General features: G+C 50.4%; 1 protein-coding gene across 2 annotated transcripts in view; it reads right to left on the reverse strand.

The window, feature by feature from the left end:
• Positions 1–246: 246 nt before the first annotated feature.
• HSP90AA1 (heat shock protein 90 alpha family class A member 1) overlaps positions 247–17,972 on the reverse strand; it is a 50,212-nt gene continuing 32,486 nt past the window's right edge. Inside the window, exons 1-11 of one of the 2 annotated variants that reach the window (XM_070593303.1) lie at positions 5,822–6,078; positions 5,075–5,236; positions 4,617–4,983; positions 4,124–4,257; positions 3,488–3,808; positions 3,113–3,278; positions 2,736–2,926; positions 2,479–2,626; positions 2,015–2,283; positions 1,338–1,671; positions 247–1,059 (exon numbers count right to left, since the gene is read on the reverse strand). In XM_070593303.1, coding sequence (XP_070449404.1) covers positions 950–1,059; positions 1,338–1,671; positions 2,015–2,283; positions 2,479–2,626; positions 2,736–2,926; positions 3,113–3,278; positions 3,488–3,808; positions 4,124–4,257; positions 4,617–4,983; positions 5,075–5,236 — 2,202 coding nt within the window. In that variant the 5' untranslated portion in view covers positions 5,822–6,078 and the 3' untranslated portion in view covers positions 247–949. Of the gene's footprint in view, positions 1,060–1,337; positions 1,672–2,014; positions 2,284–2,478; positions 2,627–2,735; positions 2,927–3,112; positions 3,279–3,487; positions 3,809–4,123; positions 4,258–4,616; positions 4,984–5,074; positions 5,237–5,821; positions 6,079–17,972 lie in introns of those variants that run through there. The other variant, XM_070593304.1, reaches the window with a different exon arrangement.

The following is a 17,972-nucleotide window of genomic DNA, read 5'->3' on the forward strand; positions in this document are numbered from 1 at the left end:
CATGTAACGTGGATATAGGGAACGCACGTTGTCTGACACACCCATTCTCATCATCTTCTAGAACCTGCTTATCACCACCCCACCTGCGTGCACCCTGGGAAGGGCACATTGAGACTTAGGGCAGTCAAAGTTAACCACCTCCGTCCCTGAACCTCATACTAGGCAACATGTGTCTGCCTAACATTTTTACATTCTGGGGCCACCCTGTCATCTGTAACCCCTTCCCCCAAAGACAACATTTCCACATTTTCTTTTTTATTTCGTCTGTATTTGTTACAATCTTTTAAAGCAGGATGTGACTTGGGCACCACACTGCCATTCACAAAACTTGCCGAGTCACTTTCCGACAGCTTCACCACAAGCCCAGGGCAGCTCACACTTGTGCTACTACTCTACACAGTACTCTTCTTTGGAAAACAAGCCCTATGGGTAGTTAACTCACATCAAGTTGGTTCAGCTTAACATACTAATTTCTAGAGGCCTTGCACATGCAATTGGTAACTACCGGGGATGGAAAGTTTAAAAAGTAGATTCTAGAAGACGAAATTGTTTTAACAAATATTTTTCTTTTAAACATCAGTCTATCTCAGAACACCTAAATGACAAAAGATTTGGTGTACTAATAAGGAATCTGCCTGATTAAGCTCAACATTTCAGACCACCAAGTTAACATCAGGTTACACACATCTTACAACAAACGTTACCTTATCTGTTAAAATAAGCCAACATCAAACTAGAAAAGAAAAACTAGCTCTGCTTTAGTGCCTAAAGAATCACAGTTTCACACTGAGAAGCACAAAGAATCTTATCCCCTTATGTAGTTATTGCCATGCCATACAGATTTTTAAAATCTTAACAAAAATAAAGAACAGAATCCTTGAAAATATATTATCAGAGGGAATGGAGAGAGAGTACTGAACACGCGTACAAGGAATTCGTCAGGCAGAGCTTAATCCACTTCCTCCATGCGTGACGTGTCGTCATCTCCTTCAAGGGGCGGCATCTCCTCAGTTACAGCAGCACTGCTGTCGTCAGCGGTGGGGTCATCTTCATCAATACCTTTTAAGAAATAAAACCCTTGTATTAGATTTCTTGAGGGGCAGCTAATTACCCTAACATTGCTGGTTTACAGCCACTTTCAAAGCTGAGCAATCCCAGGGTATGTGGATCTCAAATTTTTAGCCCTTATTATCAGAAGGCTTGTTTACCCCTTTGACACATGACTTGAATGTTTCTGGGGGACATAACCCAATCTTGTTCAAAGAGCTGAGCACCCCTTTCAACAGTCACATGTTTAAGGTTCTTTTCCTGGTAACATGGTACTGTACAAGGCTTACCAAGACCAAGTTTGATCATCCTGTAGATCCTGTTAGCATGTGTCTGGGGATCTTCCAGACTGAAGCCGGAAGACAGGAGTGCAGTTTCGTAGAGCAGGATGACCAGATCCTTCACAGACTTGTCATTCTTGTCAGCCTCTGCCTTCTGCCGTAAAGTCTCGATGATGGAATGGTCAGGGTTAATCTCCAGGTGTTTCTTTGCAGCCATGTAACCCATTGTTGAGTTGTCTCTTAGGGCTTGAGCCTTCATGATTCTTTCCATGTTTGCTGTCCAGCCATATGTACTTGTGACAATGCAGCATGGGGATGTCACCAATCGGTTTGACACAACCACCTATGATCAAATCATTAAGTGATGACTAGGCCTAGAAAGTTTCTACTATTTTAAGACTTTTCAGCACCACCTGAATCAGGTTTACTATGAACTGAAATCGAAAGAACCCAAGTCCTCAGGGATCAGAGATACTACTTCCGAATTTAAGTATGCAAACACTTTCCAGATCTGTAACGATCTCAGGAGCTTTGTGTGCACCACAAAACTGAAAGGCTGAAGTTTTCCATTTGAGACGCTATGAGGAGAAAGGGACTGTACATGTCGAGTCTGGAGAAACACCTAACAACAGAGCTGCTAAAAGAGTTAACTAGGAAATGGAGGTGAAAACAGTGTGTTTACATACCTTTTCTACTTTTTTCTCCAAAACGTCCTTCATGATCTTGCAGAGGTTTTCAAATTTTGTTTTTTTCTCCTCCTGTTTCTTTTTCTCTTCTTCATCTTCTGGAAGTTCCAAGCCCTCCTTGGTGACTGACACTAAAGTCTTCCCCTCGAATTCCTTCAGCTGTTGCACGCAGTACTCGTCGATCGGCTCGATCATGTAGATCACCTCTAGGCCGTGCTTCCGGAGGCGCTCCACGAACGCCGAGTTAGCCACCTGGTCCTTGGTCTCACCTGAGACAGTGCAAAGTTACAGGAAGTGCTTTCACTTCAACTTTTCCTGTCGAGTCAGATCTAACCAGATACAGGCTAGCTCTCGTTAACTACCTTGCCAACGCCAACACTTAACTTATATAGCCAGAAAACACACCCACAGTTCCTATAAGGTTATAAGAAAGCAATATGATTGTAACATGTACTGTCCGTTACCTGTGATATAATAGATGTGTTTCTGGTTTTCCTTCATTCTTGTGCAATAGTCCTTAAGAGAAACCATCTCGTCACCAGAAGCAGATGTGTAGTATCTTAATAGCTCTGAAAGCTTCTTGCGGTTTTGAGAGTCTTCATGGATTCCAAGCTGAAAGATAACATGACTTTTAGGAAGACTACTTCTGCATTAAAAATCATTTGAAATTGAGAAGCCAATCTGACTACCCCTACTAATGGTCAAATGTGTCTATACCAACCTTAATGTTTTTAGAAAACTGCTCATAAAACTTTTTGTAGTTCTCTTTATCTTCTGCCAGTTCAGTGAAGAGTTCTAAGCATTTTTTGACCAAGTTCTTTCTGATAACTTTCAAAATCTTGCTTTGTTGCAACATCTCACGGGAAATATTTAGAGGAAGATCCTCAGAGTCCACCACACCTCTAATGAAATCTGAAAAAACAAAGACCAAATGCACTCAAAGTCCTTCTAAAGACAAAAATCGACAAACAGGTAAACCCCCAAAATCGAAGACAGATGATTCCCCCCCCCGATATGCTTCAATTAAGAATCTGGAGTTGACAGAATCAATTTCTTTAGCCAGAGCCAGTGCCCACTTTTACACCCAGCAGTACTCACTCAGGTATTCAGGAATTAGCTCCTCGCAGTTGTCCATGATGAAAACTCTGCGAACGTACAACTTAATGTTGTTCTTTTTCTTTCTGTTCTCAAACAGATCAAAGGGAGCACGTCTTGGGACAAAAAGAAGGGCTCTGAATTCCAATTGTCCTTCAACTGAAAAGTGCTGCAATAAAACACACACACGCTAAGTCATAATCACCAGACTGCAAGCACCTTTCACTGAAAGCTGCTTAACCTGACAGATCAGCACACTCTGGGAGAATGAAGAGTAACCGGATGAAAAAGCTGCCAGCGACACCCCTCACATTTAGCAACTTGAGATACACAACCTGCAGAGGCAGACTAGCCTTCCGGCACTCAGCAGTCGCTCACCTTCACTGCCAAGTGATCTTCCCAGTCATTGGTCAAGCTCTTGTAGAATTCGCCATATTCTTCGTTAGTAATATCATCAGGATTTCTGGTCCAAATAGGCTTTGTTTTGTTCAATTCTTCCTGATCAATGTACTTCTCCTTGATTTTCTTCTTCTTCTTCTTGTCACCATCTTTCTTTTCTTCTTCTTCTTCATCAGAGCCAACATCTTCTATTTCAGGCTTGTCGTCGGACTCCTTTTCTTCTTTTTCTTTTTCCTCCTCTTTGTCTTCCTTTTCTTCAGCCTCATCATCACTGACTTCTTTATCACGTTCCTTCTCCACCTTCAAAAGACATGAAATCACATCACCTCTGCATTCTAGAACTAAAAAAAGCTCAGTGGTGTGGGCACACTTACACTCTTACACTAAAGCCTAAATTAAGTCAGCCAAGCTAAGAGACATTAATTAGCCAGGAAGCTTCTCATCAATATTTGATGGCTCTAAGTAAACCAGCTTTGGGTACCCTGAGAGACTAAAAATTTAGACTAGTCCAATAAATACACACTTGTGTCTTCTCCTCATCAACAAATCCAAAGACTAAGGATTTCAGTTAAGTCACTTAACAGTTTTCTACATATAGGATACTTAGAAACTTACAAAAAGAGTAATGGGATAGCCAATAAACTGAGAGTGCTTCTTCACAATCTCTTTTATTCTTCTTTCCTCCAAGTACTCAGTTTGGTCTTCTTTCAGATGCAGGATAACCTTTGTTCCACGACCCATAGGTTCACCTAAAAAGGAAGTAGGGAAATTGACTCAAATCCAATCTCAATGTCCAAACCAAGGGGAAAAAAGTATAATCAATTCAGCTCTCCACACCACACCTAACCGTTTCTGACCAAGTCTAGGAAGCACGGTCTACCATTACTACAGAAGAGAAGACTTCCAGAGTAGCTAACTGCTCCGCCCACGATCGATCACCACAAGGTCATGCTGTTACTCTACCACGTGCGCACTAGCTTGCTCCCTAACATGTCGGGCAAACACAAGTTTCCGCAAGTTTCACAGCATCTTCAGGGGTCCAGCGCCTACAGCACCCCACCCTCCACGTGAGTGAGCGGCCCAGGAAATTCTGCGATCAGGTGCCTACCCGTGTCAGTCCTAACGGTGAAGGATCCGCCCGCGGAGGACTCCCAGGCGTACTGCTCATCGTCGTTATGTTTGGTGATCACCGTCACCTTCTCAGCAACCAGATAAGCAGAATAAAACCCGACACCAAACTGGCCGATCATGGAGATATCTGCACCAGCCTGCAAAGCTTCCATGAACGCTTTGGTCCCAGACTTGGCGATAGTACCAAGGTTATTGATCAAATCGGCCTTGGTCATTCCGATGCCGGTGTCCACGATGGTGAGCGTTCGGTCTTGCTTGTTGGGAATGAGGTTGATGTGCAGCTCCTTCCCAGAGTCTAATTTGCTGGGATCCGTCAAGCTCTCATATCTGATTTTGTCCAAAGCCTATTACGAAACGCACATTGTTAAGCAGAGCCCCTCGGCGGTAAATCAATACCGAAACCAAAACCCAAACCTACATTAGCGACAGACTTACATCTGACGAATTCGAAATAAGCTCCCTCAGAAAAATCTCTTTATTTGAGTAGAAAGTGTTGATGATCAATGACATCAACTGGGCGATCTCCGCCTGGAAGGCGAACGTCTCCACCTCCTCCTCCTCCATCGGCTGGTCTTGGGTATGGGTTTCCTCGGGCATCTGGAAAGGACACCGCGCCACGTTAGTGACCGCAGGACGGCGACAGCGGCACGACACGACCCAACCGCGTCCCGCAAGTATTTTTAGAGCGGCATTTAAGAAAACCGAAAGCAGCAGGCCGGCTGACAAAGGGATGACCTCATTTCGCGCCGCGATCATCCGAGGAGCGTGCGCGCGCCTCGAGGCGGCCTCAGGCCGGCAACCCGGCCGCCCCGCCGCCCCGGGGACCGGCCGCTCCGCCATGACGCCGACGCCCCCTCCCCGCGGGCCGGCCGCAGGCGGCCTGGGCGAGACGCCTTCCCGGCGGCCAGGACGCTCCGCCGCCCCGGGCGGGCCCCCGCGCCGCCCCCGGCCCCTGCGCCCCTCCGGCGCATCCGGGACGCCCGCTCCCGGGGAGGGAGGGTCGGGGCCGCCGCAGGCCCGAGGCCTGCCGGGGGTGGGGGGGGAGGAGGACGACCATGGCTGCCCCCACGCTGCGGGCCGGGGTCTCCGAGGGCTGGCCCGGACCCTAGCCGCCCACGGACTATGCCGGGCCGCCCCCTGAACCCCACTTCCCCCCCAAGAGCCCCCCCACCGCCCCCTCACCTCGGCTAAGGGACCGCACGGGCTCCGCGACGACGCAGCACCAGGACGCAGGAGCAACTGGCGCGCCGCCCCCGCGCCTCCCTTATATAGAGGCGGGCCCGCCCAGCGCGCGGCGCCTTTTCCAGAAGCCTCCCGAACCTTCCGGAAGCACCCTCCCCAACCGCCGCCGCGGCCGCGCGCCTGCGCCTGCGCCCTGGCCGCCGCCCGCCCCTCCCGCGGGCGCGCGCGGACCCCACGCAGGAACGGCCCGAGCGCCCGTCCCCCAACGGCCGCCGCGCGCGCCGCCGCGCCCGCCTCTCCGCGCATGCGCGGCCCGGAATTCTCGGGAAAGTCTTACGTATTTGTGGCGTCCAGCCTTATCCCCGCCCCGGCTGTCCGAGTTGCCAGCCCCGCCGGCGCGGACCGGCTCAATGGCGCTCCTGGTGGCCCGTCGCCGTGCAGGCCTGGGGAGTGCGGCCGCGGGCTGAGTGCCCCTGCTCGTGTTTTTATGAAATCCGCAAAAGTCAACTTCTTATAAAGCAAATCTTTTTTTTAAAGATTTTATTTTTCCTTTTTTTCCCCAAAGTCCCCCGGGGTACATAGTTAAGTATTCTCAGTTGTGGGTCCTTCCAGTTGTGGCATGTGGGACGCCGCCTCAGCATGGCCTGATGGGCGGTGCCGTGTCCGCGCCCACGATCTGAACTGGCCCAGACCCTGGGCCGTGGAAGTGGGGTGCGCGAGCTTAACCGGTCGGCCACAGGGCTGCCCCCCAACTTCTAATTTTTGGAGAGTGCCCGTGTTGTGTAAGCTTGGGTCCCCCAGCACCAGGGCCCGCGGGAGCAGTGCTAGGAACCAGGGCCAGCGAGCCGGGCCAGGGCCGGGGTTAGAGCTGTGAGGCCGTGTTGAGGGGTCTGGTGCTCCATTCACACGTAGCCCCAGAGGCTCAGGGCCGGGTTTAGGGGTACGGGGAGGGGCATCTGTTCCCCTGGGACAGCGGTTATGGCTTCAGAGCCCTGGAATTTGGGCAACAGGTCCCGGCCAGAGCCTCGTTACGCAGAGGCCCAGGGCACGTGGCCCAGTTAGCAGGTGCAGACGTGCCCGGCCACGTCGGGGTGTAAGCGAGGTGTGACTGGGGCATGTGGATGGGGAGGCGAGGCCGACCCCTGGTTTCTGCCTTCGTGAGAAGGGCGACCTCCCTGGGAGGTAGGGGTCGTGTTTGGCGAAGGGGAGCCCCCAGGCCCTCATGGGGCTCCAGGGGGCTGGTTCTCAGGCTAAGGTGGGGCAGACAGTGAGCAGCGCCAGCAGGTACTTCCAAGGGCCTGCCCCCAACCTCCGCCACCCCGAACGCTGGCCACTGCCTACACTTCAGGGCTGGTCCTGTGCTTATGGCCCACCGTATGCAGAAGGAAATGCTGAAATGGACACTTACACAGTCTCGAATTCTCCAAACCCATGTGCAATCCCTTGGGGATTTCTGTTTACCTTTGGTTTACGTAAAACTGCATCCTTCACACTGAGGGGCCCTTAGTCTGGAGTTCTGAGATTTGGTGAACAAATGCGTGTTCACCCAGGTACAACCATCATGATTTTGTAAAGTCCGTCTTTTGTACTTACTATTTTACGTAACATGAGGGCTCTATATGAAGTAGCTAATTCAAGGGTTGGGTGATTAACTTTCCCCCAAAGCCAACTTCTAAATGAGAATTCTAAAAGCGTTTCCAACAATGCCAGATGAAGTTGTAAAACTCTTGAAGGGATAGCGGTCCTTAGACATCGCCCAGCTCCACAGCCAGGGTATTTCACGTTTGAGGAAACTGAGGCCCAGCGCGTAGAGAACCCCTGCCCCGCCCACGGCCTCGCCCTCGGAAACCGGCCACCTCTTCTCGGCTCCTTTGTCTCTAGCTCCTCCCGCCGTTGCCCCTCCCCTCTCCTCCCTTCACTCTAGGCCCTCGGGAGCAATCTGGAAGCTCCTTACGGTGTAAACAAGCTTGACTGAACGCTCCCTCCACTTCCTTGTCTCCAGGGAAACCCAGCTTTTCCAGGAAGGAGGTTTTCGAACTGGGGCTTGAGACCCATTGGGACTGTGTCAAATAACGCAGGGCGTCCTGACTAGCGTTAAAATAGGGAAAATTGAATGGGAACTAGAAGCCATGCGGTAAGGGTAGATGGGGGTTCTTATGCATCTGTTGGGGCACGTTGTACACTGTTCTTCTGACCCCAGCTGTGTCTGCACGCCTGGGCCCGGGTTTTCCCTGCAGCCTGGGCTGGGCTGGGGGTGGAGGGTGGGGGCTGGCGGAGGAAGGGGAGGGGCAGTAGTGCTCTGGTTCCTTTTCGCCACCATCGCTGTCAGGTCTCCACCGCTGCGAGCGCCTCCTCCACTTGTAGCCCACCAGCCACCCTCCCGTTTTCCTGACTTGGAGGCCTGGCCCACTTCTTCCTTTCTACCCACTTTTGCCGTTGCCCAGGAGGTTTAAGATTCCTTGTAGATGAGCTATTCAAAGCCCCAGCTGTGAAATTCTCACTTTCTAGGGCCTTCACCTCCCCTGTTCCCCCGAGAACTTGCCCCAAGGCCACTCCTGGAACCTTTGTTTTTTTGGGAAGCTCTACCTATAATAGCCCTCAGTTATTTCAAATCCTCCTGTCCTCCAGCTCTCCCCTGCCTGCCTGCTTCAGTTACTAAATACAAGGAGGTGTTTGGTCCTGTCCCCTTTGACCTCTGGGTAACATTCCCCACTAACCACCACTGCTCTCCTGGAGACCATCAGGGTGCTGTGGTTTCCCTCGGGGCCCTGGCTGCTGCTTCTCTGTCTCCTCTACTGGCTCGTGCTCTCTCCCTGGCCTGTTGCTGGAGCTCCTGGAAGAGTACCTATGTGCAGATGATTCACAGCAAAGCCCCAGCCAGGACGCGTACCTCCAGACCTGGTGGCTGAGATCACACCCCCGGCCCCCCCACCACCCCCAGCATCCCCCCATTGTGACTATCCCACCACCTTCTAGAGCCCCCCTGCCCCCCAGCATCCCCACAGGGGATCTGGCATGAGCCTTGCTGCTTCTGCCTGGTAAAGACTTCTTGAATCCATCCACTTCTCAGTCCTCATCCTGCACCCCCTCCCCCAGTCCCTCGCAGCTGCCCACACACCCATCAGCTCACCTGCAAGACCTCCATGGCACCTGACTGCTTTCCGATTCTGCTCGGGTCTGCCTCCCCCTGTGAGCTTTGAGAACACAGATCTTACCCTGTCAGTCCCCTCGTCCACACACTCCTGAAACCCTTGCTAACACCCCATCACTGCTAGGAGAAAGGCGGTTCCTTAACCAGGCCTGCCAGGCCCTGCAGGGTGCCCGTACCTGCCCTTTCCCCTCGGTTCCCACCGTGCTCCCTGTCACTCTCCTATTTTTTTTTTATTTTTTATTTTTTTTAAAGATTGGCACCTGAGCTAACAACTGTTGCCAATCTTCTTTTTTTTTTCCTGCTTTTTTCCCCAAATACCCCCAGTACATAGTTGTATATTTTAGTTGTGGGTCCTTCTAGTTGTGGCATGTGGGATGCCGCCTCAGCATGGCCTGACAAGCGGTGCCATGGCCCTGCCCAGGGTCTGAACTGGTGAAACCCTGGGCCACCGAAGTGGGACTTAACCACTTGGCCACAGGGCAGGCCCAACACTCTCCTCTTTAAATCACACACCATGATTTACTGCTACAGGGCTGTGCAAATGCTGTTCCTTCGGCCTGGGACACTATTCTCTCTCTTTTTCTCTAATTCATGTCCTAGTGGAGCTTCAGCTCACAAATTTCCTCAGGGACCTCTTCCCACCAGGCCCAAGTGGATCCCCGGATATAAACAGGCTCTCAGAATGTGGGCACCTCTCCCTCCGGATGTGAGCCACACATGCTCATCCGCGGCATTGAGCCCTTCAAACCCTGCTCTCCCACTCCCACCTCTCTTCCTTTTCTACTTAGCCTCCTCCTGCTTCCTCAACTCTGTACTTCTAATATATCTCCAAGTTCTGCAGATTTAGCTCCTAAGTATTTGTTGAACTCGTCCCAAAGTGATCTTGCTGTCAGGGGAATCTGACCATTTTCCTCCTCCATCTGAAACCTTTCAGTGTCCTATTAAGCTGGGATGCAAGGCATGGACTCTGGGTCCAGGGCCTGGATTCAAATCCCAGCTCTGCCACAGCCTGCCTTTGTGACCCAGCAAGTCAATTCCTCTCTCTGTGCCTCCCGTTCAGCATCTGTAAAATGGGTATGATAATGTCTTCCTTATACGGTTGTTATGAGGCTTAAATGAGCTCATTCTGGTTTTGGAACTTTCCCGGGACAGGGCCTGGCACACAGTAACTGCTATGAACATGTTTATTAAAGTAAATAAATAACTTTCTGATTTCCCTTTTGATTTCTTCTTTGACCCACGGATAATTTATTGGTGTGTTAGTTTCCAAATATGTGGAGGCTTTCCAGATATCTTTTTGTTATAGATTTCTAACATTTAATTCCATCGTGGTTAGAAAACATACTTTGCATGATTTGAAATTTGAAATCCTTTCAAATTTATCGAGACTTGTTTTATTGCCCTGAATATAATCTATCATGGTAAATGTTCTATATGCAAAATAATTACACTGAAGGAAAGGTGCCAGTTACTTATATAAAATCTTAGAAAATGCAAATGAATTTATAGTGACAGAGGTGGATTGGTGGTTGCCTGTGGGGGGCGGGGCCGACGGGAGCAGAAGGGAGGGGTGCAGAGGGGCACGTGGAAACTTTGGGCGACGAGTCTGTTCACTGTCTCGAGGGCAGTGATGGTCTCACAGGTATAAACGTGTGTCGAAACATACCAAGTTGTACTTTAAACGTGTGCAGCTCATTGCATGTCAGTTATACCTCATAAGCTGTTTTTAAAAGCGGTGATGTTTAGGGGCCAGCCTGGTGGCACAGAGGTTAAGTTTCACGCTCTACTTTGGCGGCCTGGGGTTTGCCAGTTCGGATCTTGGGTGCGGACCTACGCACCACTTGGCGCGCCATGCTGTGGCAGGTGTCCCACATATAAAGTAGAGGAAGATGGGCATGGATGTTCACTCAGGGCCAGTCTTCCTCAGCAAAAAGAGGAAGATTGGCAGCAGATGTTAGCTCAGGGCTAATCTTCCTCAAAAACTAAAATAAAATAAAAAAAATTAAAACATCGATGTTTAGCAAAGAGCTTGGAGAAATATTCAGAATCAAATTATAACTATATAGCAAGTGGTGCATACTTTGGAAAGAGGCACAGTTGACTCCAAGGAGGATGGTGTGCAGCTGGGTTGTGACTGAGCAAGCTACTCCGCCTCTCTGTGGTTCGGCCTTCTCATCTTCACAGTAGGGATGATAAGAGGAAGGCGGTGGGAGGATGCCATGAACTAATCCCAGTGAAGCTCTTAGTGCCTGGCACACAGTGAGCGCTCAGAGGATGGACTCGCCGTTGTTCTCCTGACAGAGAATAGGAAATAGGGTGACTTGTGCTGGCAGCCATCGAACCACCATGATGCTATCCTGTACTCGTGTCCATCTGCTGTTTTTGGGCTCCCTGCCTGAGGGGAAGGCGGAGGGCGAAGAGCCGGGCCCCAAAGGAAATGATGGACTCTGCGCGAGGGAAAGTGGAGTGACGTGGCCAGGCCCCTATTTCTGGCCATATGTGTTTTAGAGTTGCTCCAAAAGTGGATTTCCACAGAGCAAACCAGTTTTCCCACTGACTAACTGTAAAACTGGGGATACTTAAGTACCAAAATTGTTCTTCATGTGGCAAGTTTTAACCCATCCTTTGAGTCTCAGCTTGGGCGGCCGCTCCTGGAAGTCGAGGATGGGGTGGTCACTTCCTCATCAGCTTGCCACACGCTGTCACCAGAAGGGAGTACAGTGAGCACTCCCCCCCTTCTCTCCCACTGTTGTCAGCACTGAGTATGGCTGAAAAAAAGTTTGGCCATTTTGATAAGGGAAATGGTCTCATTGTTTAATGAGCACCATTCATGTAATGCCTGTTGACTGAAAGCCAGTGTCCAGGCCCCAGGACACAAGGGCATGAAATCAGGCCACTGCCCTCATGGTGGAGACAGATGTGAAGCCAACACCACACAAATACATGGACTTATAAACTGAGGAGTGCTGGGAGGGCGTGGGGCACTACTCCAGTTGGGTCTCCTGGAAGCTCCTCTGAGAGCTGAGGAGGGTCGGTGTTAGCCATTGGTGCCATGCCGGGTGGGGTGTGTGTAGGGAAGGGCATCTGGGACAAGGAACAGTGTTTGCAAAGGGAAAATCTAGAAGGAATACTAGGAGTCAGTTGGGAAGAGTGAGAAGGTGATGCAGAAAGGAAATAGAGGCTGGAAGATGCCTTTGGTGTGATGGGGGCTGGGGAACACAGAGCCTGCATGGGGCAGTGGGTAGGCAGCAGAGCTGAAGCAAGCAGCAGGTAGGTGCCAGATGGTGCAGTGCACTGGGCCAGGGGACTCGAAATGTGGCCCGAGGATCCTAGGAGGCATCGGAGGCCTTCCCAGGAGCCCCAGTCAGACCTGTGTCCACTCTGGCCGTGGAGCGGATGAAGGTGGAGACTAGTGAGACCCAAGGAGGGCCCATAGCTGCAGAGTTGGCGGGTGGAGAGGGGGCAGGCTTGGGAGAGACCAAGGAGAGTGAGAGAACAGGCTGGGTGAGGTGAAGGAGCCCTGCAGATCCTGTGTGGGTGGGGCTGCGGTCACCATGGGGCAGCAGGTGACCGGTTCAGTGTCACCCGTGTTGGGTCTAAATGTCTGTGGGGCATCCAAGTGGTTGGGCGTCCAGTAAACGGGTGCTGTGGATGTGAGCAAGGACACGATGGACGCACTTAGGCATAGGACGTCCTGAGGACAATGGCAGTCTCAGTACAGCCCAAGAGCTGGGAACTGAGAGGGAACTGGGGACAGGAGGCTGTGCCTGCCAGGGGTGTCCAGTGTGCCGTGGGAGAGGGGGTGGGGGACTCTCCCACTGCCCCTTCCAGCCCCCTCTAGTCTCTTTCTTGCGGAAGCCCCCATCTGTGTTTTCTGCACCTGCTCTGAGTTGGTGGTCACTGTCATTTCCCTTGAACTCACCTTCAAACCTTCTGAGTCATCTTTGACTCATCCCTCAGCCCCCACGTTCTGACAGCTGCAAGTCTGGTAAATTTTTCCTTTAAAATGTCCTTTCTCTCCATGCTCAGGGTACCACCCCAATCCAGGCCCTCGGCCCCCATGTCTTGGCCACCTTCAGCTGGCTCTTGCTGGATTTATCTGTTCTGCATACCTGTTTTCATCTGCCCACCTCCCAGTGCAGAAGTGCCCCAGGGCTCCTGGGAGCAGGCCAGCAGTCCCTCTCTAGGCATTCAAACCCCAGGGCCCAGCTGACCAGCTCACTCCACCTCTGGGCCCCTCGCTCCTGCTCCTCTGACCACTCACTCTGTGACGGCAACCCACATTCTCCCCATCTCCACGCCTGACCTCTCAGACCTGGAACTCAGGCTGGGGACACCCACATGTCACCCAGGCCCTGCTGGCCCTGCCCACAAGCACACTGACTGTTTGAGGAGGAGGCACCAGTGTCGGCCCTAACCAAATGACCTGGAATATAGCTGAGAAATGCATACAGAGGGAGGAAGAACCAATCATGAAAGTGTAGTGGGGGCGGGGGGTGGGCGCACTGTGTTCGGGTTTTGATCTAGCCTCCCTCCTCCCCTCTCTCAGCCCCCTCCCAGCCTCCACGGGCAGTGGGACTGATCCCACTACGTGCACATCAGGGCCGATCCCCCTCAGATGAAACTTTTTCACGACACCCTTTCATTCATGCACTGACCAAAGATTATTGCAGCAACCCAAGAACTTTACCGTCTGGCCCTGATCTTCTCTGCCTTCTCTGTCCACTCTCAGTTGTTCCCCAAACGCACCTAGAACCTCAGGGCAGTTCCTCCTCCTGGAGCATTCTTCTCCTCTTCTCCAGGCCGACCTTGTCTACCAGGCTCAGCTCAGCTCGGAAATCACCTCTGGCCAAATTCTCTCTAGGTGCCTCCTTCACAGCAATTAGCCCATGGGCTGAATTGATATCAGACTTTGTCTTTCTCATCTCATCTATATCCCTCAAACCCGGCTCAAGACCCGGCACATGGCAGGCAGCCATCTAGGAGCAGAATGAAGACCTGAGTAGTGTTTGAAGGCGCCAGACTGGACATTCAGCCCAAAGGCAGTGGTTAACCTTTGGCACCATCTACTGGCCAGTGGGTTGGTTGTGTTTGGGGCCTCCAACTGGCAATAGCTTTTATTTATTTATTTTTTTAAAGATTTTATTTTTCCTTTTTCTCCTCAAAGCCCCCCAGTACATAGTTGTGTATTTTTTTTTTTTTAAGGAAGATTAGCCCTGAGCTAACAACTGCTGCCAATCTTCCTCTTTTTGCTGAGGAAGATTGGCCCTGAGCTCACATCCAGGCCCATCTTCCTCTACTTTATATGTGGGACGTCTACCACAGCATGGCTTGCCAAGTGGTGCCATGTCCGTACCCGAGATCTGAACTGGCGAACTCCAAGTCACTGAAGCGGAACGTGGGCACTTAACCGCTGCGCCACCGGGCCGGCCCCATAGTTGTGTATTTTTTGTTGTGGGTCCTTCCAATTGTGGCATGTGGGATGCTGCCTCAGTGTGGCTTGATGAGCGGTGCCACGTCCGTGCCCAGGATTCGAACCCGTGAAACCCTGGGCCGCTGAAGCTGAGCCCTCTTAATCACTCAGCCACAGGGCCGGCCCCAAGGCAATAGCTTTGATGTTTAGGAATTTCATGTTTTCCTTATTTCTAATGAACTGGAGAATTAGGAAAGAGAGAATTATGTGAGATCCAGTCTAGATCACTATTATAATGTCTCACCCTGAAAAGTTCCTGGCAAAGCTTCCAGCCTTGCACTGAGTCGGAATGAAACTAGGAGAACGGGAGACGATTTTTTGAAATTAAGAAAAAATTATATATACACACACATATATATTACTTATATAATGTATAAAATTATATAATGTATATAATATATAAAATTATATATAATAAACATATCATATATATGTATAATATATATATGTATTTCACTACTAAAACCCCACACGCATGAGGAAAAACTGGAGGATAAAAAAAGCAAAATTCAAATTGTCTCACTGTTAAGATAGAGGGTTAGGGGTGTATCCAGCCCTTCCTGTTCTTCTCCTAAACTTTGCTAGGGTCTCTTGGGATCTCAGGGTGGTGGCCATGAAGCTGGGGGCCGGTGGAGCCAGCTCTGCCCTCCCTGCTCCCTTCTTTGTCTCTGCCAACACAAGCAAGAGGCCTCTAGGCCGAGACCCACCCAAATGCAGCCTCTTGTTCAGCCAGTGGAAGAACAGGCCCAGCTGGCCCCGACAGGTGCCCAGAGGAGCTTCGGTGCTCAGATACCCTGGAGATGGGGTGAGGTGGGTCAGAAACTGAAACTGATAGGGTGGGGGTGATGAGCAGGTGTGGTGTCCCTGGCTGGCCCAGGAGCTGACAGTTCCTTCTCATCTGCCCTGAACCAGGGCTCAGCTGTCAGTTAGGACTCTGCCCGTGTGGCCAGTTGACCATGTGATGGACACCTTGGTCTGGCCACCCTGCCACGAATGGAGTTGTCATTTTGGCGCTGACTCCATTATCAGCTTTTCAGCTGGGCCTCCCAGGTCCTCAGCCCTCTCCACCTCACCTCCAAACCCTGCAGTAAATCCTGCCAGTTCTCGCCTTTGTGCCCATGAGATTGCTCCTGCCTTTCCTTTCTAGTCCTGCCTGGAAAATGCCCACTCCTCCTTTAAGAGCCACATCAACATTACCCGCTCCCTGCCATCCCAGGGAGAGGTGGTGTCTGCATCTTCGTCCCTCTTTTGTTGTTCCTCTGTTGACTTTGGGGCAAGTCTTGTCTCTTTAAGCCTCGGTTTCCTCATTTGGAAATGGGGGTAGGGATAGTTGGACAAGGTTCCATCTGTCTTGATGTGGTTCTAAATTCTTTTACTTGAGGACAAATCAACTAGGGTAGAAGTGCATTATGAAATAGAACTGAGCCATGAGTGAGCTACTGGAAACCTCCACACTTTGCAAACACCCTGGCCCTTCTCTGAAGTTAGGGCAGACAAGCACTGTGTAAATGTTTTACTTTAATGACTGTGTACCAGTGAATATGTTGTGGCAAATCAGAATGGCAAGTTCATAGTTCAACTTGCTAATGGATATAGAAGAACCAATTTTAATTTCTCAGCTCCTTCACAATGCAGTATTCAGAGCAGCACTACAGCCCCAGACAACAGGCCGCCTGTAAATTCAGAACCCTTTCAACAACTTCACATTTCATTAAAAAATACAGGATAAGTAACTCCACCCAACACTGCATTTCAGTCAACATTCAATCTTGTTATCCAGATTAAAACAACTAGGGAATTAAACCCAGCAAGTGCATGAAGGGGCTGGTGAGGAATAACGTGCTGTATGAATCTCGGGGTTATCCTGATGGGTGAGGGGCTGGGCTCTTCACAGTGACTGCTGTGCCTGCCACCCAGCCGTGGATCCCCGGCCTGTGCTTCAGTTCTCACAGGGACCTTGGTGTTCCTGTTGTGAATGGTATCTCTTCTAATATCTATTTTTTTAAATCTATAAATGAAATGATCATTTTAAAATTCCCCCCTTAAAACAGAAGAGTTGGCGAGCCTCCCAACTTGCTTCCTTTTTGAAGGAGGGCAGCAGCAGGCAGGGGGTCAGGCTCACAGTGGATTCTCTCGGGATTCAGATCTACTGTGTATTTCAACCAAAAAGTGTGGGGATAATGTTCGCAGCCGTGTACTGGCCACCCTGCTTAATGTTCTTAATATTACCAGTAATGTGCAAGCGCTCTGGTGTGTCCTTAAATGATGGATGTGTTTGAACTTTGCTGTGGATATTCTAGTAATGTTTCCTAGTTTCACTGGGTATTAAACTCTTCAATTTTAGCAGATACAGCCAAATTGTTTTTATTTGTTTTTGAGGAAGATTAGCCCTGAGCTAACATCTGCTGCCAATCCTCCTCTTTTTGCTGAGGAAGACTGGCCCTGAGCTAACATCGTGCCCATCTTCCTCTACTTTACATGTGGGACGCCTGCCACAGCATGGCCTGACAAGCGGTGCATAGGTCCTTGCCCGGGATCTGAACCCTGGGCCACTGAAGCAGAACGTGTGAACTTAACCGCTGTGCCACCAGGCTGGCCCTGCCAAATTATTTTTAAAACGGTGTTATCAATTGGTACTCCCTGCAGAGAATGAGTCCCTCTTGCTTCATGTTGTCACTAACATTCGGTATGACATATTAAAATTTTTTTCCAATCTGGTGGGTGTGCAATAGTATCTCATTGTGATTTTAATGTGCATCTCCTTGATTAGTAATCATATCTTTTCATGTCTTTGCTGGTCATGGGTTTGAATCCCTGCTCCATCCTTAGGCTCTGTGACCTGGGGGAGATATAACTTGTGTGTGCCTCAGTTTCCTCACCTATAAAGTTCCTCTCTAGAGAAACTGACCAGCTTCAAAGACCTATAGACTTTAACATTTGGATAGAGGGGTCCTCCAAGAAACTGTTGGGTCCTTACCTACAATCACAAAAGTTCCATCAGTATTTTAGCACCTCCCTTTCTTGTTCAAACTACCATGTGCCAGGCCCTGCACCGGCTGGGGGCCGTGCATACAGAGATGATCAAGGAGAGGCAGCCACTGCCTGTCTGTCCTCTTCCCAGCATCCACAGTGAGGTCCACTCCTCTCTCCTGCTGCTTTCTCCTCCCTCATTCTTTTGTTCTGTGGCTGCATGAGATACACGTGTCCAGTCTTTACTGCTGTATGTGGGACCCGGAAGGAGTAGAGGTGAATGCAAATGTCTAACCCACCCACCGTGTCTAATCAGAGGCCAGAGGGACACTCCCAAGGCACCAAGTGTGACTGTCCCTCCACAGCTCAACCCTTTCTGTGCTTCATTTTGACCTTAGGGTCACGTCCAAACCCTGCAGCACAGCCTGCCTGGGCCCTGCTTACATTTCCCCGCTCATCTCCTGCCACCAACACTCTCCCACGGTCCGGTCACTCCAAACTCCTCCTGCCCCCTCCCACCTGAGTTCTTTCACGCTTTTGCTTACATTTTCCTCCAC

The sequence above is a fragment of the Equus przewalskii genome, chromosome 25, assembly GCF_037783145.1.
Source record: "Equus przewalskii isolate Varuska chromosome 25, EquPr2, whole genome shotgun sequence".
Classification (NCBI taxonomy): Eukaryota; Metazoa; Chordata; class Mammalia; order Perissodactyla; family Equidae; genus Equus; species Equus przewalskii.